The sequence below is a fragment of the Sarcophilus harrisii genome, chromosome 4 (assembly GCF_902635505.1).
Source record: "Sarcophilus harrisii chromosome 4, mSarHar1.11, whole genome shotgun sequence".
Classification (NCBI taxonomy): domain Eukaryota; kingdom Metazoa; phylum Chordata; class Mammalia; order Dasyuromorphia; family Dasyuridae; genus Sarcophilus; species Sarcophilus harrisii.
In genome coordinates this window covers 327,923,900-327,948,458 of record NC_045429.1, presented here as the reverse complement: position 1 = coordinate 327,948,458, position 24,559 = coordinate 327,923,900, and the positions used below count along the sequence as shown (strand labels likewise).

Here is a 24,559-nt window from a genome sequence, read left to right as displayed (position 1 = left end):
ATTGAGAACTTCATTTGCCAAGTACTATATTCTTGGCTGGCGACAAAGCTGCAAAGGACAGTTAAATGTTGGTACAGAATAGAAAAAATATGTGTATTTCTGTATACAAAGATATAGGGTATTAACATTTGATTACCTATGGCAAATTTTAATTCTAAACTGGCTTTCTTAATACCACTTAGCAAAGTAAACAACCAATTCTTTTTTCCTCTTAGTGTGTTAGCTGACTACAAGGTCATTCTAAAATCAGTCTAACCCGAGTAAGAGTGATAGGCCCATACCTACCTGTATTATTGTGTACACTTCTGCTTAACACATTTCAAGAATGATTTCATTGAGACAGCAGTTAGTCCGTAGGATCGATCACTAAGATGATTGGACAGTTGGGCATACTGCTTTGTGAAAAATGTTGAGGTTTCAGTCTTTGAAGATCGGATCTGATAGGGAATGGAAAAAAATAACATTCTAACTCATATTTGGTCCTCAGGACCTAAAATACAAAAGGGAGACAGCAGAGATCCTATAGAGTTTGAATCAGGAACATTTAGAACAGTTGACAAGAAATTATTGCTTCACACCAGCTTAGGGAGCTCATCATTCCAAGAGATGGTGCTGACCAAAAATATATTTCTCAAATGAGCTTGCTTCCTGTTAGGAAAAATCATATACTATATTGCAACACCAAATATAAAATAGCATACTATTTGGATATCTGCTTCTTTTAATAAATACCAGCAACTGAGATGTGATTGTATTTATGTATGTGCAGCTTTCCCCACCTGCCTCTTGTTGAACTTTTCTCTGGTTAACTGAATTGGGAAAGCTGTAGTCCAGCATGTTAAATCCACTTGGGGCAGGTAGGTAAAGTTTAAGCCTCTGACCCTCCCTCTATTATTCTGTTTTGGGAGGTACAGTCTGAGCTACCTACATAGCTTTAAGTATGGATTTGTGTAATTGTCCCTTGGAAAGCCACATCAGGTCAGTGTTTGTCAACTTATGTGCCAGGAAGAGATTCCCCCTGTTCAGGAAGAATTTTGGAGCCAGAAGAAAAAAATTTACCAGCCACTTCATTGCTAGGCTTTGTCAGTGCAACTTTCTCACAATGCTGAAGAGTAAAGCTATTGAGCCAAAGGAGATTCCTTTGTTGTGAATGGGTTGACTGAGGAGACCATGTAAAACTGAAATTGAAGGTGTGCTGCCAGGCATCACCAGCGCGGAGCTAGTTACAGCCTGCTTTTCAGATTTCCTTGCCCACACTTCCTTATCCATATCTATTTGTCCTCCTGCAAGGCTTTAGATGACCAAAGATGTCTTTACTTGGGGCAAAACATCGAGGATGGGAATGGAATGAGTTTGGAGGAAACTACTTCCTAAAAATATAAGAGATTAAAATATCCCAGAAGTACCTCCATTCACTGAAATACATGAAAGAGGTATGATGTAATTTATGTATGTAATTTAGCCAAACTGTTTTCATAGTTCATTTAGGAATTTTTAAATGGGTCAGTTGACTCACTTTGACATGGAGAGGTATAGTAAGGTTTAGGAGAGAGAGTACTGACCTGGAACTGAATTTTATTCCTATCTCTTCAACCATTGACTCTTTAGGTAGTTTTAGATCAATTTTTTTTTTTTTCTGTATGTTGTGATTTCTCAGAATTGAATGGAAGCAGAGCCACTGGCTTTCTTTTTAAGGGTTATCATGAAAACCTATTTAATAACATCTAAAGGCCCTGAAATCTCCAGGAAAAGATAAATTGAGATAATGTATTTTGTATTTCTCCTGAACATTTAGACAGGTTTACTAAAACTGTTCTGTTATAATCAAAAAAATATTTTTGATATCCTGTGTGAGTAGAAGTGGCCTAGTGGCTTAGTATCAGGTAGACTCATCTTCATGAATTCAAATCTAGCCTCAGTCACTTAGTAGATGTGTGACTCTGGGAAAGTTAACCCTGTTTGCCTCAATTTCCTCATCTGTCAAATGAGCTGGAGAAGGAAGTAGAAAACCACTCCAGTATCTTTGCCAAGAAAACCCCAACATGGGATTGTAAAGAGTTGGACGTGGCTGTGATGATCAAATATTAACAGAAGTGTGAACAAAACATGATGTTGAATTTTATAGAAGAGTGGTCAGAATAGCTGCCTATCAAAACTGTAATCAAGAATCTTTCAGCATCAATTAAGGAACACTTTTTAAATGAGCTAACCTGTACATATACTTCATAGAAGGTTAAAACACTTTGTTGAACTGAGGAATTATCCCACCTTTGCCTCCCTAGACAGGTTCTTTTCCAGTTTATTGTTTCTGTCATTAATATAAAATAAGTACTTGAATATTTATTAATACAGATACTACTAATGCATTAAAGTCATATAGATTTCCCCTCTGTTTTGTTTTTCATGGGTAATATCTTCTGTCCTTTCTAGTCCCTATTCACCAAAGTTAGAATTATTTAGAAGTTTAAAGTACTTCCAATTTACATTAGAAGATTCAAAAACAGCAAATTTCCTGGATATCTGTAGTAATTGTTTTTACTACCAAAAAGTCAAAACTTGGTTGTTTTTCGTTTTTTGTTTTTTTTCCACTTTTCTCAGAGGCCTACCTAAAAGATGTGAATTGGTTTTTGTGGCTATGTAGAGGATATCTTATTTCTTTAAATTTTCATGTCTCCCTTTTTCTGTTTTCAAAAGATAAGAGGTGGTTGCTTGATGTTGCTTCAGATTTTTTCTTATAATTTGGTCATTTCTAGACTATGAAGAATAGCAGACTAGAAGAAAGGGAATAAAGTTTAGAAAGTTTTCTTTCATTTGATTTCTCTTATTCAGAAATATTTTTTTTCGAATCTCTCCCTCTTTTTCTTTTTAAATATTTAATTGATTTTTTAAAAACTCCATTGGCATTTCCCATTAAATTACCTTCCTTCCCTTGTAAACAACTATAGCCAAGCAAAATAAGTTATTACGTTGGGCATGATTGGTAAAATGCAACCCGTTCTAAACCCAGAACCTGTCATATCTGTGCCAGGAGACACATTCTATTCTTTAGTCCTTTAGTATACTGCATTGCTCAAACTCTGAGCAGGTGCTCTTTTCCTATATGTTATTGTCATCATTCTCCTGTTTCTCCTTCCTTGGCCCTACAGGATTTCCTGCAGGTTCTTCTAATAATGTTAATCATTTCTAGCATAATTATATTCCATTACATTCCTGTGTGTCCATTTGTCTAACTATCCCATAATTGATGGGCTTCCACTTTCTTTCCCATTCTTTGCTACTTCAAAAAGTGTTATTATAAAAGTTTTTGCATATGTGAGACCTCTCCTGCCTGGCCTCAGAAATGTCTAGTGGTGTTTATCACACAATCAAAGAGTGGACACAATTTACTAACGCTGTTTACTAGTATGGTTGGAGTAATTTTCATCACACCAGCAATGCATCAATGTGCCTATCTTTTCCTTAGTCTTTATTTTTTTCTTCTTTTGTTATCTTTATCAGTAATAGTCCTTTATGAATACAGTTCTATTTTATTATAGATTGGTTAGATGTCTTTTCAAGTGTTATTTCTGTCCACTGTCTTTGGTCCACTGTCATAATTTTATAGCTTATAAGCTTCATTTTCCTACTTTAAAGACTAGGGAAGTAGATAGGGCTGGGGAGAAAAATGGAGAGAGAGAGAAAAATGAAAAGATAGGAATTTTCTTGTGGAATCTTTAAATGAGTTAAAAATTCTCATCATCATTAGTATTTCCTAAAATTCTTACCCTTCCCTGAATTTTCTATAAGGTTAGGGAATAGCAAGTTCTCTTTTAACTGTTTAATATAGAACTTAGGAAGCACTTACTGTGAAGAGTGAAATAATCTCCACAAAGATCAGGTAAAGTCCCCTAATTCAGAGCCATCAGGTCTCCAGTGGTTTTAGGTGATAAATGTGATTCACATATATATAGGGCTTTTGGTTTGTAAACTCTTTCTTCCAAAAAAATTATTTCATTTTGTCATAAAGTCTGGGGCTATTCTGCTGAATTTATGAAATTGATGTTTATTTCTACTAAAAACATTTGTTATATTGTAGTTTGGGATAAAATTTTAATATATGTTCTCTTGGATGATGAATAAAAAATTTTCTAATATTAAAAAAAAAAAAGAAACCCTAGGAGATGAGTGAGGGCAAATATTATTATCCACATTTTCAAAATAAGGACATTGAGATCTTCACAGGTTTGTGAGTTGCATATAGTCACTGTTTCAATCTAGTCTGGTGATTCAGGCTTAGAATTGGAATGAAATAAGACATATGGAAACCAGACAACAGACCATATAACATATAACTTACAGAAGGAAGTTTATTTGACATTACAAGGAAAGATTAATTCAGCAGAAATAGTGTTGATTCATTTGGACATAACTGCCCTCAACTCTCCACAGAGACATGCCTAGTCAGGAGAGTTGTGTTAGCTTGCATGGTCAAGTCTAAGGACTACCAGCTCTCTGTGCCCTTAGAAAACTGGAGAGCTGTGTTAGAGGGTTGAACCTTAGTCCCCTATGCTGGATCAGTCTTAAGGATGGGTTCATTGCCTTTTAGGGAAAAACTAGTCTTACCTACCTCATAAGAACTTTTTCAGTCCTTATGTTGCTCCTATCTTAATGGTCTCCTAGGGAATCTTCTACTACTTAAATGACCTTAGGGCTATTACTGGACAACCCTGTTCCCAGGACTATCTGGTAGAACACTAGGGAAAAAGGAAGAACCTAAAGGAGAAGCAAATTCAACAAAAAATCCAACAGTCCTTTGAAGAAGTACAGTTCATATGGTGGAGATGATATCAAATTCATTTCATAGTAGATCTTCCCATGTCAAATAGTGAGAGTTAGTAGTACCTAAAACATTAGAGCCATACCACAGGTAGTAATTTTTTTTTTTAATCAGTCACCAGTCCTTTTTTTGTTCTAGGGTCATATGCAGTAAGATAGCTAAGGAGCAATTTACATTCTCGTATACAAACTTGTCTAAATTTTGTTCTTGGAAATTGTATTTTATTTTTTCCAATTACATGTAAAGATAGTTTTCAACATTTATATTTATAAGATTTTTAGCTCCAAAATTTTCTCCCTTCCTTCCTCCCCTAGATGGCAGGCAATCTGATATAGGTTGTACACATGCAGTTGTATTAAATATATTTCCACATGAGTTATGTTATAAAAAAAGAAACAACAAAAGGGAAAAGCCACCTTCCCCCCACCCCCAAATAATGAAAACAATATTCTTCCATCTGCATTTGGACTCCTTAGTTCTTTCTCTGGATGTGTATAGCATTTTCTATCATGAGTTTTTTGGAGTTATCTAGGATCATTGTTACTGAGAAGAGCTAAGTCAGTCATAGTTGATCATCACACAGTATTGCTATTACTGTGTATACATTGTTCTCCTGATTTCTGTTCACTTCACTCAGCATCAGTTCGTGTAAGTCTTTTAGGTTTTTCTGAAATCTACCTGCTAATCAATTTTTTGTAGCACAATAGTATTCCATTACATTCATATACTACTACTTGTTCAGCCATTCCCAATTAATGGACATTTCCTCAATTTCCAATTCTTTGCCATCACAAAAAGAAGCTGCTGTAAATATTTATATATATATGTCTTTTTCACTTTTTTATAATCTCTTTGGTATACAGACTTAGATATCTTGTCTAACTTAATACACAAACCTAGCCTATACCATTAGCTATTTAGTGTTCCCAGACTCACAGGGCAGAATTTCCCATACCCTAGGACCCTTGAAAGAGGGAGGAAATATCAAACCTCTGGCCTTTCAGAGGTTTCTCCTAAAAGACTGCCACCTCCTTCTACAGGGGCTGAATAGTTTATATAGAGAAACTTTTGACTGTCTTATTGTTAGAAAACCAGGTACTTCCCCAGAATTCCAATCCCTCTTACTGACTGTTAAGCTACCATTGCTCCTACTTGGTTAAACTCATTAAAAGTTCTTGATAGCTTGCTTTGCACCTTGCAGCTAACTTTATATTTTTCAAGCCACAGACTAAAGTGAGCCCTGCATTTTTCATGCCTTTGATATTTCTCCTTTGTCAGAAGAGTGATAGAAAATCAGAGAAAGCTTATGGTAATTTCTTGATAGCCTTGTGAAGGACATATGGGGCCCCGTAGTTTAGTCAAAGAATCCACTGATTCCAAATCAATTGGACTTTATAAAAGTTATCTTGGTGTAGTGCGAGACTTCTGAGAGCCATTGCTTAGAGGGCTGGTTCAGTGCCAAATAGGCAGTAGGGAGAGAAGGAACATAGAACAAACAGAAACCAGCTCATTCCTATTGAGGACATGACATCAGAGCAGAGGAGACCAAACGTATCATATCCATATAAAATCACTCAAGAAAGTATGAAGCAGTCTGACAAGCACGTGGGTGCTGAGAGGGAAAAATCAAGAAAGACATCTTAGGGCTTTTTAAAAATAAAAGCTTCGGGATGGCTAGGTGGCTCAGTGGTTAGAGCACCAACCCTGAAATTAGAAGGACCTGAATTCAAATGTGATCTCAGACACTTAACACGTCCTAGCTATGTGATCCTGGGCATATTACTTAACCCCAATTGCTTCAAAAAAAAAAAAAAAACAAACCAAAAAAAAAAAGTACAAACTTAAATGGATACTTGAATATTCATATGAAGTGTTCCTACCTAGGAGGGACAATAAAGCTCCGGTTGCCAAAGGAAGTAGCCAAACTAAAATTCCATTCCTCAGCATCCCAGGCCCAGCACCAAAAGCTGTGATCCTACCAGAACTCATAGCTCTGCTTTTGGTGTTTAAATGGTGAACATGTTATAGCAGCTTTGCCATCACAAAAAGAGGCTGCTATAAATATTTTTATACATATAGGTCTTTTTCACTTTTTTATAATCTCTTTGGTATACAGACCTAGATAACTTGTCTCACTTAATACAAAAACCTGACCTATACCATTAGCTTATTTAGTGTACCCAGACTCACAGGGCAGAATTTCCCCTTCCCTAGGACCTTGAAAGAGAGGGGGATTCCCTTTTTCTCTATCTCTATTTCTTTCTTCCCTCCCCTCCATCCTCTATTTCTTCCTCCCCACCCCCCATTTTGAGTGAAGCATCTCCTCAATTAGTTCTGACATTTTTATATCTAAGCTCTGCTTCTGAGAGTTCCTAGTTTCTGAGTTTAAGCTCTGGGATTGTCTGTTGCTGGGACAATTCATGACCCTACTCTTAGTATGAATTACAAACTCATAGTGCAGAGAGCAGTTTGTTTGGTATTGATTTTCACATCTGGTTTTTATTGATTGCTTTTTTCAAACTAAGCTTTAAATTAAAAAAAGGAAAAAAAAGATCTGTAGCCATAGTTTACATAGGGCACAGGAGGGTAAGAAGAGAATTAGGGGGTATTGACTGAAGTCATCCTTGGAGGCTGTCAAGGTTAGAAACTGGTTCACATGAAGTCCAATAGCCAGAACCATGGCAGCATCAAGAATGAGTTGAAGGTTAGGTTGCTACAATATGGCTAATAGTTTTGAAAGGGCAAACATTAACTTCATAGGCACCTTGTTTAGCAGCATAGTAGGGGCACTTGGTCATATCTTTCCCATCATGTACTACATGCTCTTCATCCTGGAATTCTTGTACTTTGTTGAAAAATCTTCATGTTATATTCAAAGGTCTAGTTAGCTTCCTCAGCAGTTTTCTCCTTGGTATTAAGGTCAAGGTCCAGGGCATTCATCCAAACCCAATAGAACTGTTTAAACTTCTATCTCAAACAGATAGAACTTTCCTCTCTCTTGTCCTGGGTATCTTCATTGCCCACTTGGACACTTTATTACTTGGCCACCAGATGGATTTCCCTCGTAGATCTAAAAGCATGAACTACAATAGCTCAGGCTCTTGCTGCCCTATATACATAGTGGCTCTATTGCACATAGCCTCAGAAAGCCTCGGAGCACTAAACTCTCTTTATTCCTCTCCAGAGAAATATTCTGGGTTCTTGTCAATGACTCCTGTGGAAATAGCTCCACTGAGAAGTACAAGGAAGAAAGGTTGGGTGGTCATTGTTGCTGTCCATCTCTTCTTTAAAGTAGAGTATTTCAAGTAAATAATTGCAATGGTGGCCAACTTAACAAGATCCTTCTTGATTAGTTTTTTCAAGAGATCTTTGACAAACTGCATCTTCTAAGTATGATCACAGAACTTCATCTACTATCCTCGAGAGGTCTGTATATTCCATCTTAATGTAGTGTGTTACTGTATTCATATTTTCTTTTTTGATTGCTACATCAAGTGGCTTGACACACTAAACTTTGCTGTTATTAAGTTTTAGTCATGTTCAACTCTTTGTGCCCGTTTGGGGTTTTGTTGGCAAAGGTAGTGGAGTGATTTGTCATTTATTTCTCTAGCTTAATTTACAGATGAGGAAACTGAGGCAAACAGAGTTAAGCAACTTACCCAGAGTCAAACAGTAAGTGTCTAAGGCTGGATTTTGTGATTCTAGGCCCATCACTCTCCACTTTGCCATCTAGCTGCCCCATATTGAGTTTATAATCCACTAAAATTCCTATCTTTTTTAAAACAAATGCTACCAAAAACTGCATCTTCTCTATCTTATACTTGGGATATTACTTTTTCTCTCCAAGTACAAAACTTTGGATTTCATTTTATTAAATTTAACACAATAATCTATTTCAGAGGTAGGCAAACTATGATCAAAGGGTTAAATACAACCCGTTTTTGTTTGCCCTGGTTTTCCAGTTCTCTGCTCTACCTTGACACAGTCCTGTCATTTTTTTTGACTCTGTTATCCATTGTTTTGACTACTTCTCTCAGCTTTATGTTATCTACAAATCTGCTGAGTATACAGCCTTTGTCTTTATCCAAGTTATTATTTAAAAAAAAATTAAAAAACATGGGTCCATTATTAATATTGTTTTAGATGCATGTTCACACATGGGTAAATATATATGTAAATATATGTGTATGTCTGAGTATATGTGAGTATATATGTACATATGTAGATATATGTATATATGTGGGTACATGGATGGGTATGAATATGTATATAAATATCTATATGCACATATGTGTATATATAAATATATCTGCTTAATTGTAGCTGCTTCGAATGGGGGGGGAGAGAGGCAGAAATAAAGGGAGAAAAAGAGAATAAAGTAAAAAGTATACAGCAGAGAACAAAAGAATAACCTGGAAGCAAAGGAAGATGGACACTGATGAATATAATCTTTTATTATATATATGCTTTCTTGAAGTGGAAATTTATTGTTATATATTTTGAATCATCCCTGATGTTCTGTTGAGCACATGACAGTGTTTTATCTATTTTCCTTTTCTGTCTTTTTCTATTCTGATTTTTCTTATTTTGTATTTAGTTCAGTTTAAAAAAAAAAAAAAGATAATTAAAATAAAATAAGCACACACACAAAGGTATGGGGCCAAACACAACTCTTTGGGGAATTTTGCAATGCTAACATTGAACCACTGACAATTATAATTTGAGAGTGGGCATCCAACCAGTTTTTTGGATCCATCTCATTGTATTTAATCCATAATTCTGCATCTTCATAAGAATAGAATGAGGCTGGCTAAAAATCTAGGTAAGTTGTATTTCACAGCATTCTCATCAGCTAGTTTTGCAATCCTGACATAAAAAGTATTAAGGTTAGTATAGTGTATTGTTTTTGTTATTGTTGTTCATCTTTCCTCTGGAAGAGGACCAATGATATCATGAGGATGATATTTTAACATGCACGTGAATTTTGATTTGAGTGAGGCAGAGCTGCACAAAGTCTTCAATTTGATTCCTCCAGAGTCATCAGAGATCAGGGACAATACAAAGATCAAGTATGTTATGACCAGTTCTTGATGACGCTAGAAAGGCTCTTTCCTACTGCTTCCCCTGTAATGATCCATTCTTTAATTTTCTTAGGAATTGAGGTCAAGCTCACTGACTATATTTTGTAGGCTTTTTTGAAAATTGGACATTGCCTTTCTCCAATCTTGTGGTACCTTTCATTTTTTGTGATCTCTCATATATTACCAATAGTAGCATAGCAATTACATCTGCAAGTTATTTCTGAACCCAAAGATGTCATTCATCTGAGCCAACTGATTTGAATTCATCAAGAGTATCTAGGTACTTCCTTATTGTCTCTTTTCTCATTTTAGTTACCAACTCCCTCTATTATTTTTGTTCTGTCACCTTCAATGTGTAAGGGTCATTTTTCTGTACAGGAATTAAAAAAAAAACAAAAAAAAAACGAAGAATTGAACAACTTTTTCTTCTCTAGTCTCATTTATCCCAAGCAAAGATCATTTTTCCCTCCATGATCTTCCTTTTTCACCGATTATAGTGTTAAAAAAAAACAAAACCAAAAACCTTGTTATTCCTCATTTCCCATACTGGCTATATATAAGACTGTGTCATTTCTTAGTTGCTATTATTCAAATCTAAATTGCTTGGTAAGTTTCTGTGCAGCCATGTCAGTCTCTTCAGACATATCCTATTTTTCCTTTTGTGTGTTCAGAACTTCATTCTTGAACATCTCTGATCCCTCCTGGGATAAATTCCCATCGAACATTTTTGTCTAGGGAATGTTACCTATTTTTCTTCTGAATAATTTGAAATCTGCTTTCCTAAAATCTAAGTTACATATCAGATTTTACCCAGACTTGCTCTTCTCTGTCATAAATTCTAGAGTTTCCATAACTTGCACCTCAGAATCAGAATCAGATCTAGGATGCTTGTTGGCTCCTATATCTTTTGAAGGATGAAATCATCATGAAGACAGATCAAGAAGTTATTAGCTCCTTTTCTTTTTTATGGTGTGGGGGAAGCTAGAGAGATCACAAGTGCTTCAACAGAGGTCTAGATAATTGCCTCATTACTATTATATCATGCCTATGTGCCATTATTTTGATCTATTTCCTAAACTCAAGTATTTTCTCTTTTTGTGTAGTCAGTTTATAGCAAGGCTTCTTAAATTTTTTTTTTTTTTTTTTTTTTTGCTCGAAACCCCTTTTTAACTGAGAAAGCTTTACATGGCCTAGGTATGTAAATCAAACATTTACTGATAATAAATCACAACCCTCACATTCAGTTACAAGACCCCAAATGGGGTTGAAAACCTCAGTTTAAGAAGGTTGGATCTATAGTATATGCTCCAGTGACAGAATTAGTTTTATTTTTCTCTTCTTTGACCTTCCCCACAATATTTTCTTGTTTCTCCCCACTGCTTCCTGTATGTGAAGAATACAGTTTAACTTATAATTGAATTCACTTCTCTTTGTATTCTACATTTTGGGTTTTTTGTTTTTAAATAAGTTATACCCATGCAAAAAAAAACATAGTTCAGTCATGAATTTTTCCCAAGTCACATATATCTACCACTTATGACCTCTAGTACCTTTTGTTTGTTGCTTAAACTTTGGGCATTTGTATATAGACATTGAAAGCTATGGTTTTTACTACTGAGTTCTTGGATTTTTTTCTCTTAGGAATTTTTAGGTGTTCCTGCTGATATTCTTCCTTTGTGACTACAATCTATAGCAAGGCTGTTAAAACTTTTTCCATTTGTGATCCCTTTTCACTTGAGAAATTTTTGTGAGACTCTAGGCATATAGATTATATAAAATAGGTATGCAAATCCACTTTTTACTGATAATAAAAAAATTTCATGACTCTCACATTCAATTATGAGGCCCCATATGGGGTCAAAAAAACATAATTTAAGAAGCTGGGCTCTATAGTATTTAGATATCAAATGAAATAATATCTGTAAAACTCTTAGTACAGTACTTGGCACATAGTAAAAACTATATAAATGCTTATTACCTTATCCTCTTCCCTATCTAATTTAAGTGAGATATATATATATATATATATATATATATATATATATATATATATATGCAATCTCCTTATCTAAACTCCTCCCTTTTTAAAAAATGTAAAGTCCTTTGATTAAGTTTGAATTTGTGGAGAATTTGTTGGTTCCATTACCAAGTACTACAGCAACAGATTCATAGTTCCTCCTCTGCTCTTCATCTTTCTCCTCCACAGATTCTATACAACACACCCCTTGGAGAGGCTGACTTGCTTCAAAAGTTCTTAAACAACGGGTCAGGCCTAGGGAAACAAAGAAGGTTAGTAGGGTTTTTGAGGATTAGGGCAGCCCATGATCAAGAAGGCTAACTTATTGTAAATTGTCAGGTTTTATGCCAAAGTCAGTAAAACGAAACAGCAGAACTTTTTAGGTTTCAGGAACAAACAAGCAAAAAGGGATCATCATTAGCTAATATAATAGTTCAACATGAGGAGTTGGAGATGGGGTGGGGGGAGGAAAGTAGATACCATAAAATACTGAGAGAGGAAACTCAGGAGTTGTTCTTCTTATAGAGTACAACTTTGTAATGCCTGGAAGAGGAGTTTAGTTTGGAAACAGTTGACCATAGGTGTTCCTCTGGGTTCTTAGGCAGGGAAGTGACATGAAGAACATTTTTGCAACTTCTTTGTTGGGAAAAAATATATAGACGTCAAAACTTTTTTTTTAATCGCAATTTTCAAGGATGATGATAAAGTATCTGGTTTACCAAAATACATAGTAAGTTGATTGATTTACTAGAGTTCATCTAGGAGCAAGTCTGGGTAGAGAACTTAAAGCTTTGGGTTTTTGTATTTCCTAAACATAGTTCATGCCTGAATTGTGCTTAAAATAAATGTTTGCATTAGGATTCAGATGTAGTGCCAGTAGTATCTCTGCCCAGGAAAATCACTTCTTGGAAGAGCAAGGGCACTTTTGAGAAGTAACAGTGTCTCAATAGGAAGGCCACGTTTGAGAGAACCCTACAAACAATGAAGGGTCCTAAATTGGCAGACTAATTAAAATCTCTGAAAGCCAGAGCTGCCATCGAGAACTTTGAGCCTGGCGCCTAAAAAAAATGATTTAGATCCAGGAAAGTGCCCTCCCTACAAGCCATTGTGGCTCTTTACACAAAAACAGCCTTATTGAAATGAATTCATTCTAAATTGTCTTGGAGTTGTAGGCTGGGGTAGAGGGAGAGGAGCAGTCTCTCAATTGGTAAGAGAGAAAATGCCAAGTTTTTGGAGACAAATATTTATTATTTGGTTACTAAAGGGACATTTTTAAAGGATTTCAAAAATTCACCCATCTTGCTTTCTAATAATTGTCCTGAGGTAAAGGCATGACAACTTCTAGACGAGAAATAGCTGTGGAAGTTGACTACTGCTCCAGGGATACACTGTGTGCTCCTGGATCAGGAATACAAGTGATTTACTTTAGCTTATTATGAGCTGAGACCTTTTTTCTACCACCCCAGGAGGCCTAAGGGACTCAAAATGGATTAGGACAAAGGAAGAAAGACTTATCTCCATTTTCTTCTTGTAGGAGAAGTGGTGAATACCCATGGTCCCGTGGAACCTGACAAAGACAACATTCGTCAAGAGCCCTATACCTTGCCCCAGGGCTTCACCTGGGATGCCTTGGACCTAGGGGACCGAGGTGTGGTAAGTAAGCCCTAGACCCAGCTAACTGGCTTCTAGCTGGTCACTTAGCAAATATTTAACACCTAAATCTCACTCCACCTGAGAGAACCATCTGGAAACTGCTTTTACTTGGGGTTTCTCCCCTTTCACAACTGAAGTAAATAAACTTGAGATTCAAAGTAGATTTTATACTTTATACAGAGACTTTCTAAGACTTCTTGTGAATTTGTCTTGATTTTTCTGACAGATTGAAGGCCATCTTCCTCTGCTACTTTATTCAAATGCCTTTTTTTCCCCTTGTCCTCCTAGTCTGTGTCTTACTGATTATTTTATGAAGGTTTCCCTCTGCTCTCATTTTACCCTAGATTTCCCAAAGCATATCTGTTCCACTGAGGAATCACCACTCATTAGATCTTTGGAAATAATGGTAGAGATTGTTTGTATTTCTGGATTTTAATGCCAAATTCAGATTTCTTGATAACTAAGTGAAGACTTCATAAGATGTCAGGTTGGGCCAAAAAATTTCAGTGGACCAAAGACTGGAAATCAGGACATAAAGGGAATTAGTTGTGATTTTATTTAGAACATTCTTTTTATATTTGTTTAATACCCACCTTAAAAAAAAAAAAAAAAAAAACCTTCCAATTATATGTAAAGGTAGTTTGCAACATTCATCTTTGTAAGATTGAGTTCCAAATCTCTCTCCCCCTCCTTTTTATTCCCTCTCCCCAAAATGGCAAGCAATCTGATATAGTTATACATGGACAATAATAACAATAATGTTAAACCTATTTCCACATTTTTGTGAAAGAAGATTCAGAACAAAAGGGAAAAATCATGAGAAAGAAACTTTCTATCTGCATTCAGACTATAGTTCTTTCTTGGATGTGGATAATATTTTCCATCATGAGTTCCTTGGAATTGTCTTAGATCATTGCGTTTCTGAGAAGAGCTAAATCTATCGTAATTGATCATTGCATAATGTCGTTGTTATTGTGTACAGTGTTTTCCTGGTTCTGCTAACTTCATTCAGCATCCAGAACATTTCTTTTTTAAATCACTCTCCAAGAATTAGTTTTCCCTAAAATATCTACACATATTAAATGGGAGTACTCACAAATCTCTTTTGTTATAGTAGGTTCAACATGAGTTTAATGGTGTTGTTACTCTATCAGTAATATATTTTAAGAACACAGCTGTATTCCTCTGTCCCTCAGCTTTCCATTAGTAATTATAGCATGTACTTCTAGAATTTCTGCCAAACTTGGGGAAAGAGTTCAGAGCTTCATCTTTGTATTTGAGTGTTAAGTCTTGGACCAATAAAAGGAGGCCAAGCAGTTCTCAAGCCTGTCCCTTTTATAGTAAAAATAGCTCTTTAATAGATCCTCTTGTTTTTCTTCAGCTTAAAGAACTGTACACTCTCCTGAATGAGAATTATGTGGAAGATGATGACAACATGTTCCGATTTGATTACTCACCAGAATTCCTTTTGTGGTGAGTCTTGAATGCTTTCTTATGGCAGGTAGAGTGGGAGGTTGGTAGATTTTAGACACCAGGAAGTGCTGTACACTTCAGAATAACAAATTAAATAGAAAGAAATATGGTATAATTTTTGATTCCTAATGCCTGCTTGCTCCAAGCCTGAGTTAAAGAGGAAGAACTTAAATCTTGAATGGACTGTTGACAAATTGTAAGAGTCATTAAAGCTGTCGTAATGGACAGTGAATCTTAGGAGAAGGTAAACTGTGTGTGCCTCACCTGTACCCTTGGTTCTGTTAAAGAGGGAATAAGTTGAAAAACCATTTTGAAGAAAGTGAAGGGAATTCTCCCCTCCTACTCCTGATTTCTAAACCCCTGAGGCAGCATCCTCACTTATGTGAAAATGGGGACCTTATAGCATTTACTTAATTAACAGAGTCTTGTTGATCAGGGCCTAGACTAACCATTGAAGAAAGTGAGAGGGAAGCATCAGAGCATTAAAAAGGGGTCTAAGAAGCAGACCCTAGAACATTGTAGTGTTTCAAGATATGAAGGAAGATGCCTCTTGATATTTCAGCCTTTGTTTGCTTGAAAATGTTTTATTTGCTAAATGTTTCTTCTGCTTTTTATGTTTGCTTAAATTTAACTTTTAATTTTCAAAAATTATCTTTTATTTAAAACAACAAGAAAATTGAGGGCTAGCCACTAGTCAGATGTAATTGTTGGTCAGTAAAACACTGAAAGGAACCTTTGTTCATTTGTTTTGAAATGGTAGACTGCATCCCCAAGTTTTGGCATTTTGCTGTAATGATCTGTTGCTTCTATGATTTACTTTTTAAGGATTTTTTAGGATTAAATTATTTCATCTCATTTAAATGTGAAGCCTTTCTGCAAAGGTACTCTTTATTGATTTTAATATTTATTGTGTTGTGGTCAGTAGAAGATATAACTGGAAGAGTAGGTGAGAAAGAATTGGATAATTTCTTCTAGGTGAATCTCAAAGCCAAGAAAGATAACCTGGCAGAAGAGGCTCTCTCATGTTTGGTTGCAATGAGAGAATTTTGTCTTAAAGAGAAGCAGCCATAGAATTGTGGGAAGAGTTATGACACAGACCAATAAGGTCTTCTCTTCTACTTCTAGGGCTCTTCGTCCCCCAGGATGGCTCCCCCAGTGGCACTGTGGAGTCCGAGTCATCTCAAGCAAGAAATTGGTAGGCTTCATCAGTGCCATTCCTGCAAGCATCCATATCTATGACACGTAAGTTTTACTGCTGCCTTAGAGAAACACTGAGGGTAGAGAGAGAGGTGATGTCTAAACTTAGGGATATTTCCATAACAAGAACCTCCTGCTATACTCTGAGATGCTGCTGTTATTGTCATTTGTAGCTAGAAGCATCCTGCAAGGTACCCAGCCAGGAGCATAGGCAACTTCTTTAAGTTCCTGACCTAGCCACAGATTCTCATTTGTGCTAATTTAGAAAGAGAAAGTGAACCCCAAAACCATATTCCAGGTATGGATCATCAAAAAATTGAAGTTTGAACTCTTAGACTTTATTCCCAGCACTCTCTCACCTCTCTGGTGTGACCTGTTGATGGTCATAGTGTTATTCATTAGAACTGGGAGGGTTCTCAGAGGTGATCTAATCTAACACCTTCATTTTATAGATGAGGACACTAGACTCCATGCAAGCCCAGGTGACTTCCAAGGTCACAGATATGGTGATGACATATAAAGCGTTTTGCAAACCTCAACTTGGTATATAAATGCTAGTTGTTATCATTATTATTGACCATGGAAATCAGACAGTTTAGCTTCCCCATTATTCTTTTTCTCCACATGGAAAGAATTCATCTTCAATTCCCCTTCCCTTCAAAGAACACACACTCTAAATTGTTTTGAATTAACATGGCCAGGGAACTCTGTGGAAGACAACAGTATAACCAGTCAGGGAAGTGGATTTTGTGATCCTTGGAAGTGAAGGAAGGTAAATCTGAAATAAAATCAGATCCAACAAGCTGGCTCCTCACCTCCACCCAAACATAGTAGCAGTTCTTAATCAATATTAAATATATCTATTAATAAAAGCAGAGTGGGAGAAAATATTTCTGCCAAAAAGGCCTCTGACTTCCCTCAAGAACTTGATCTCTCCTTCCTACTCCAGAGAGAAGAAAATGGTAGAGATCAACTTTCTGTGTGTCCACAAGAAATTGCGTTCCAAGCGGGTGGCACCAGTGCTGATTAGAGAGATAACCCGAAGAGTCCACTTGGAGGGCATCTTCCAGGCTGTTTACACTGCTGGGGTCGTACTACCCAAACCTGTCGGCACTTGCAGGTAAAATCTCACCCTGCTCAGTGTTGGTGCTGGGAATATAGTTCTGATGAGTATTTGAATTGTGATCTCAAGGATTTTCTCTTTTTCCCTGAGCCCCACCAGTGCTGACCCTAAACTGGGACTCATAAAACCTAGATTCTAGTGCCTTCCATGTCACTAAATTCCTGATTGACTTGGAGCCATTCTTTAAAATGAAAAGAGAACCTTGGGTTTGATTCCCTTACTAAATTATCTCTAGATAAATTCAGTGGCATTAAGTACAAATAATATTGCAACAAATTATTGCCTTTACTTGTTGATGTGGCCCCAAGTTCCAGGAGAAAGAATGTTGGCTCTCTTCTCATATATTTGCTGTGGAAAGACAAGAGGATTGCCTTTTGAGCTTTAGTCTTCTTTTAAGAGGGGAGAGAAGAAAGCGTTGTATGTTTCACAGCCTGTGGACAGCCATCTGAGGATCAGAAGCCTGGCTCTGTTCTTCAGTCCTTAGAAAATGTTTGTGTCCCCATTAAAGTTGAATGTGGGTCTGTCCTGCCATCTTCTGGCCATCTAGAGACTTACATGCCTTTGTGCTCTAAGTTGGGCAGCACCTCCTAAGGATACTAATCCTGCTTCTCCACAGGTACTGGCACCGGTCCCTTAATCCACGGAAGTTGATTGAAGTGAAATTTTCACATTTAAGTAGGAACATGACCATGCAGCGCACCATGAAGCTGTACCGCCTCCCAGAGGTAGGTGGCGTTCAGTCATCATGTCAGTAAGGGAGTGGCCATGCTAGCTGCGATCAGAAGCCAACTTCTCCGAGGGGCAGAGAAGCCCTGCTATCAGGTGCCATGTACCTAGAGAACACTACTTCTTTTTTTATATTAACCTAAGTAGAGAATAACTAGGGCCTGAGAATGCTAGAAGTAGAAAGAACTTTTGTGGTCAAGTAGCCCAACCTCCTCTCTTTTACATAAGATGGAGAAACTGGTAGGTAAATCTATTGTCAAAGAATTCATATGTGCAGTAGTGCATTTCCAATTGCATTTTATATTACTTGCTATCTATATAACATTGCTCCCTATGTATTGAGCAAACTACTTATGAATTAAATGCATTTTCTTAGGCTCATGAACAGAATTTGCAAGAGATGTCTAAATCCCTAGATTTTGTTCCTGCTTTTTCTTCTGGGGGTGGGAGGATGGGATGACCAGTCGGTTTTCAAGGATTATTGAATTATAGAACTGAAGGGCATCTTGGAAAACATTTAATTCAGGCTTCTCATTTTACAGATAGTGATTTTTATAGAAGCTTCTTGCCTAAGTTAGTAGCAAAGACCAGGTCTAGAGTCCAGGTTTTCTATGTGAGTTTGAGAATTGCTTTAATTTTTTTTTTTTTTTGTTTTGATTTTGCAAAATGAGACCAGTGCCATTGAATTCTAGAAAGAGGTGATGTTTCAGAACCCCATCTTGGCTCCAGAAAATTTCTACTCAGTGGTCAATCAATAAGTATCTTTGAATGCTCACTGTACTGTGAACCATAGAACAACAGGCTTACATTATCAGGTACCAGTTAGGGGAGTCTCTTTAGATACTAATGACTCATCTCCCCTTGAAAGTCTCTTGATACCCTGTCCTAAGGACTAGTTGCAACACAGGTTCCCAGCACACTTCCTCTGTCTGAAGACTTACTTTGGTGGCCTTCTTGATGTGTTTTTCCTTCCCCCTGTTTTAGTGCAAGGTTTCCATAATTCTGCCAAACAGGCACTGGGTTCTGGGAGCCAATAAAGAAGAGTATGTTACTCAGAAAAGTCACTCTTTTTTTTCGTCTCTTTGAAATGCCACTATTGTTATCCTGTATCCTTGTCCTGCACAGGATTTTAGGTATCTTTGTACAAATACCAGCTTACATCTGGGCATTTCAAAGTCAGTTAGGTCCAAGGTAGCAGGGAATTTCCAAGCCTAGGGGAAAGAATTGGGCTGGAGCTGTGGTTTCATTTGAATAGGGAGTTCCCAATAGGCCTAGTTTTGGAGAGCTGCCCAGAGTATAGAGAGTTTGACTTGTCCAAGGCCATATAGCCAGGGGGTGGGCAGACTGGGGATCAGTCTTTTTGACTCCAAGGTCAGCTTTTTCTCCACAATGCCAGCTGCCTCTTCTCTGAGGATAAGGTTTTGTTTTGTTTTTTGATAGAATTTCATTTTTCCAAATATATGCAAAGATAGTTTTTGACATTCATCTTTGCTAACCTTGTGTTTTAGGATGTTTTTTAAAGTAATTTATTGTCTTGGGGAAAACAAGTTGTATCAGGCTTTGGTGAGAATGACTAAGTTATCTCTACCAAATTGTTTTCATATGGATGGACCTAACCATGATTATAGTCCAAGGCCCACAAGACACTGAAGTACAACATTTGCTTCTACCTTTTCATTCTGCCAGTTGTCCCCTCAAGGAAAGCAACTATGGAAAGACTTAGATCTGAGGGGAATGTGACATCTTTCCCATCAGCCTTATATACTACTTGTAGGTCAGCTAGTGGCACAGTAGATAGAGTGCCAGGGTTTAGAGTCAGGAAGAGTTCAAATCTGGCCTCAGGCATTTGCTAGCTGTGTGACTTTGGCAAGTCAGTTGGCCTTGTTTGCCTCCATTCCTCATCTAGATATGAGATAAGCTGGAGAAGGAAATGAGAAACTGCTCTAGTATCTTTACCAAGAAACCCCTAAGAGAGGTCACCACATATAAGTGACAATATCTAATTTCTGGGTGATGTGGATAGTCTAATGTTAGGTCCTCTTTGAAGCTGAGAGTACATTTGATTGTGTCTTCTCCCTTTAGACTCCAAAAACATCTGGGTTAAGGCCCATGGAAAAGAAGGACATTCCAGTGGTGCACCAGCTCCTGACCAAGTACTTGAAGCAGTTCCACCTGACCCCCGTCATGAGCCAGGAAGAAGTGGAACACTGGTTCTTCCCTCAGGAGAACATCATTGATACTTTTGTGGTGGAGGTGAGAGACTCTGCAGCCTACACCAGTGCTTTGAAGAAAGGGGATAGCTTTAGCTAGATCTCTAGAGCAGGAGAAAATCTTCCCCTCATCCCCTTTCCCACTTAGTTCTTTGTCAGAATTTTAGTGAATGAAGGTTAGGTTAGCAGGGCCATTGGCACAGCATCCTTTCCTGGTCACCTGTGTCCAGCCTTCCCTAAAGGAAGGGAGTGTTTCCTATTAGTGTTGAGCATATTCTGGGTATGCTCTACTATTCTGACACGCGATTCCAATTTTTTTCTCTCCTGGGTGAAAAGCAGTTGAAATCAGCAAGCCAGATGAATGCTAGCTTCACTTTGTGCCCAAGGTTGGTATGGTCCTGGCTTGAACCTAGTGGTAAAAGTCTGAATTGATGCAACAAAGCTGTGAGGCAGAGAACTTGCTTCTAGGATCAGTAGAGATCCAGCTTTGAAGAGATTGGGTTCATTCTAATTCAAAGTTTTTAATCTTTTGATATATCGAATTAGAATATTTTGATAATTTTTAATACATTTGATTCCTTTGTAATCGTTTGTATTTTGTTTTTAAAAAACATTTTTCTGAGAAATTGCTCATAGGTTTTATCAGAGTGTCTAAGGAGTCCTTGGCACTAAAAAAAATTTTTTTTTGCTTCTGTTCTAAATGAGAATTTGGGTCATTCTTTTTCTTTCAGGCCTGGGCCCCAATTTGTCCTTAAATCCATAAGACTGAGTCTAGGTCTGACCTGCTTCCTACACTTAGCAGCATTTTCCTCTTACTTCGTTCAATCTCTTTGACCATTATCTGTGAGAGATATTAGAGATAAGACATGTAGCCGTGTGTCTCCTGGCTCTGGTTGAAATCATCTGAGTCTTTTATTTCTCAGGACCAGGACCTGCTCTCTTTTAGGAGAGCTAAGGGAAAGCCACAGACCATGTCCAGAAAGTTAGGCCTGGCTCCTCTTCCCAACTTTGGCCCAAAGTTCCCCTAGCCAATCTATTTTGCTTAGGGCTTGTACTCTTGCTACATGTGACCATTTTCTTCTTCCAGAACGCAAACGGTGAGGTGACGGATTTCCTGAGCTTCTACACTCTGCCCTCTACCATCATGAACCACCCAACCCACAAGAGCCTGAAAGCTGCTTACTCCTTTTACAACGTTCACACCCAGACCCCACTTCTAGACCTCATGAGTGACGCCCTGGTCCTCGCCAAATCGGTGAGGGGTTGGCCTGGCAGAAGCAAGGGTGGGTGAAAAGTCAGGGCTAGACACTCAGAGCTCCGGGATGGTAGCTGCTGGCAAGAAAGAGGAGACTTGATAGTCCAAGATCTTCTTGCCCTGCTTAGGTAGGATCGAAGCTGTTTTCTAAACAGCCCTCCAAAAACTAGAAAAGGACTTTCCAGACATCTGAAAGCCTTTCTGAATCCCTCCTGATTTATTTCAGTGAGTTTGGTTCTCATGGGAGGTGCTGCCAAGGAGCCTGAATAGCCAGGCCTACTCTGACAATAAAGTTTCTCCCTACCATCTTCCATATCGTGGGAGAGGGCAGGTTGATCTCTATTTTGGTGAGTCATTTTTTTCTGATGAGAGTGTGTGCAGAGCAGCTCAGGCTTCTTTGAGAATAGGTCCCCTCAACAAAGACCCCAGTTCAATTTGTATTTATGTGTGCCAAGTCCAGTGTGAAGGACTGTTGGGAAGTGCATGCCAGAAAAAAAAGAGAACACAGCCCCTGTCTTTGAGCTTGTGGGGCATGTAATTTGGGAAACCAAATACATGTTATAAAATGGCTTAAAAACAATTATAAAGTGACATGTCACCAAGTGCAAAATCATAAATTGAATATCAAATTTTTTAGGATGTAAAGGCAAGATGGAGTCACGGGGGACCTTTTCTAAAGGAAATTGGATGTAGATTTATAGGAGAAAGATTTTCATTCCAGTAAAGGGAATACAGTGTAAGTTAAGTATCAGAATGAGCAAACCTTGTGCCTGTGGCATTAAGGAGATTAGTTTTAGGGGAGAAACTCTGCTGGGGAAGTAGTGAAAAGTACAAAAAAGGAGTCATCAGATGATTGAAGGCTTTGAATTTTAGACTAAAAAGTGGGGTCGTGATACTATAGGAAACTACTAGTGGATGATGAACTGAGTGGCATGATGAAATCAATATTGTAGGATAATTATTCTGGCCTAGCTGGCTGTCCTCGTTTTCACTTCCCTTCTCTCTCTGCCATCTGCACAGAAAGGATTCGATGTATTCAACGCACTGGATCTCATGGAAAATAAAACATTCTTGGAGAAGCTGAAATTTGGGATCGGAGATGGCAACCTGCAGTATTATCTCTACAATTGGAAATGCCCCAGCATGGGAGCAGAGAAGGTAAGCGCCCACAGGCCCAGCTCCTCCCAGTGACTGGGGTTAGGAAAGGCCCTGAGATAGCCAAGGCATCTCTGGCAGTGTCTGAGCTTCTCACTCCTTTGTGGTAGGTAGCCCTGTAAACTGGTACACAGGTTTTTCTGAGCTTTGGGCCTTTGTTATGAAATATCCTCCTAGGCCTAAGGAAATCAAGACTTTCTGATGTCCTGATGTCCTGCCCAGCAAAGCCAGCCTGACCCTGATTGTATGTTATATAAAGGCCATCCCTCTGGGAGAAGAGGGAAAGCTCAGAGTAGGAAGGTGTTGCTATCAAGTGAGCCACCTCATCCTTCTGTAGGCCTTCTGGTCCATTTTAGGAAGCCTAGAGGACCCAAGACTTTATGGCTGGCCCAGCTGAGCTTTTCAGAGCTGCCTTGGGAGCAGAACCATGCCTATAGAGCTGGCTGGAGTGTAAGCAGAGTAATTGGCTACCCAGGTACTGTATGCCTGCAGGGGGTGGCCCTAATAAAAGAAGGATGGAATGGCTCACCTGGCAGTAACACCCGTCTTCCTCTGAGCTTTCGCTCTTTCTTTCTGGCAAAGCCTTTGTAGGCTTACCCTTCACAGGCAGCTCCAATGTTACCATGCCTAGACTTATCACAACTGTCTGTGTGCTAAGGAGAACAGATCTGCCTGGTATGCAGCTCCCTTAACACATCAATCTTGAATAGCCATTTATTTTGCTTACACCCAGGCATGTTTCCTGACTTTGCCCGGAGCACTGACCTCCTCATATGGTCTTGTGTGGGTACTGCTTTGGTGGGGAGGGAAGGGGTGTTTTCTCTGCCTTGTTATTGGTGTCCCCCAAGCCTCATCCTCAGGAGCCCCTCCCTGCTGCTGGGGGAGTGATTTGGTTAACATTTTAAAAAAGCAGCTGCAGAATTTTATCTCCTGACCAGTGTTGCTATAGGACCCAGAATTAACACTTTTCTCTGACATTTTAATAGAGTACAAAAATCTCTTAAGGAGTAAAAATTCTCTTCTTGTCAAAGAGATTTAATGCAAAAGTTCCATAACATCTGTGTTAGTCCTTTCTCTCAAAAAAAGAACTCAGGCGAGTTCCCCCAGAAGGTTTCTTCCCTCCCATAAAGTCAGGCTAGTTTTGTGCCAATTGAACTTCTTTTGGATCTTCAGGATAGCAGTGGGAACAGCTCAAGTCTTGAAACATCCATCTTAATCTTGCCTCTTCCTAATGGATGTCCTAGGTTGGACTGGTGTTGCAGTAATCAGCTGCCAATGAAAATTGGACAAAGCCACTGAGAATTCAGAGCAGGACATGGAACCCGCCGCTGTTGGTCTGATTTTCATGGAAGCGAGAATCCCCAGCTGAGGGAACAGAACCGAACCAGCTACACCAAACAGCCACTGACTTTGACAATTGTATCACAACGGCATAGGCTGTCACTTCTGGTGGCTTCTCTGGTCTCTGTTTTCCAATTAATTACATCCTCATGCAGCCATGATCAAGGGAATGTAACTGCTGAAACTAGCTCATGATTGGCATATTATGGAGTTAACGGGTGAATAATAAAAATATATATATTATATATATATAATATTTTAAATATCTTTCATGTTCCAGATTTACAAGGATGTTCAGTCCCTAATGAAAAGCTGTGTTCAACAAAAATCCTTAAAATAAGAACCAGAAGTCAGCATATTAGTGCCACTAGTCATTGCCCTTTGAAGATCGGCATTGACATTTGTGGGGGGTGGGTTGACGAGGATGAAACAAATGTGAGCAACCTCTCCCTTGGTTCCCATCTGCTTTGGGAATAGAACCAATGAAAGGGGGGGAAGTATGTAAGTAGAAA

General features: G+C 38.2%; 1 protein-coding gene across 1 annotated transcript in view; it reads left to right on the top strand.

Moving 5' to 3' along the window:
* Positions 1 to 24,292, top strand: part of NMT1 (N-myristoyltransferase 1) — a 55,215-nt gene extending 30,923 nt beyond the window's left edge. The window contains exons 4-12 of the mRNA XM_031965991.1: positions 13,449 to 13,567; positions 14,949 to 15,040; positions 16,166 to 16,282; positions 17,187 to 17,357; positions 17,977 to 18,085; positions 20,169 to 20,339; positions 21,384 to 21,551; positions 22,572 to 22,709; positions 23,951 to 24,292. Of these exons, the coding sequence (XP_031821851.1) occupies positions 13,449 to 13,567; positions 14,949 to 15,040; positions 16,166 to 16,282; positions 17,187 to 17,357; positions 17,977 to 18,085; positions 20,169 to 20,339; positions 21,384 to 21,551; positions 22,572 to 22,709; positions 23,951 to 23,971 (1,106 nt within the window). The 3' untranslated portion in view covers positions 23,972 to 24,292. The remainder of the gene's footprint in view (positions 1 to 13,448; positions 13,568 to 14,948; positions 15,041 to 16,165; positions 16,283 to 17,186; positions 17,358 to 17,976; positions 18,086 to 20,168; positions 20,340 to 21,383; positions 21,552 to 22,571; positions 22,710 to 23,950) is intronic.
* Positions 24,293 to 24,559: the final 267 nt, after the last annotated feature.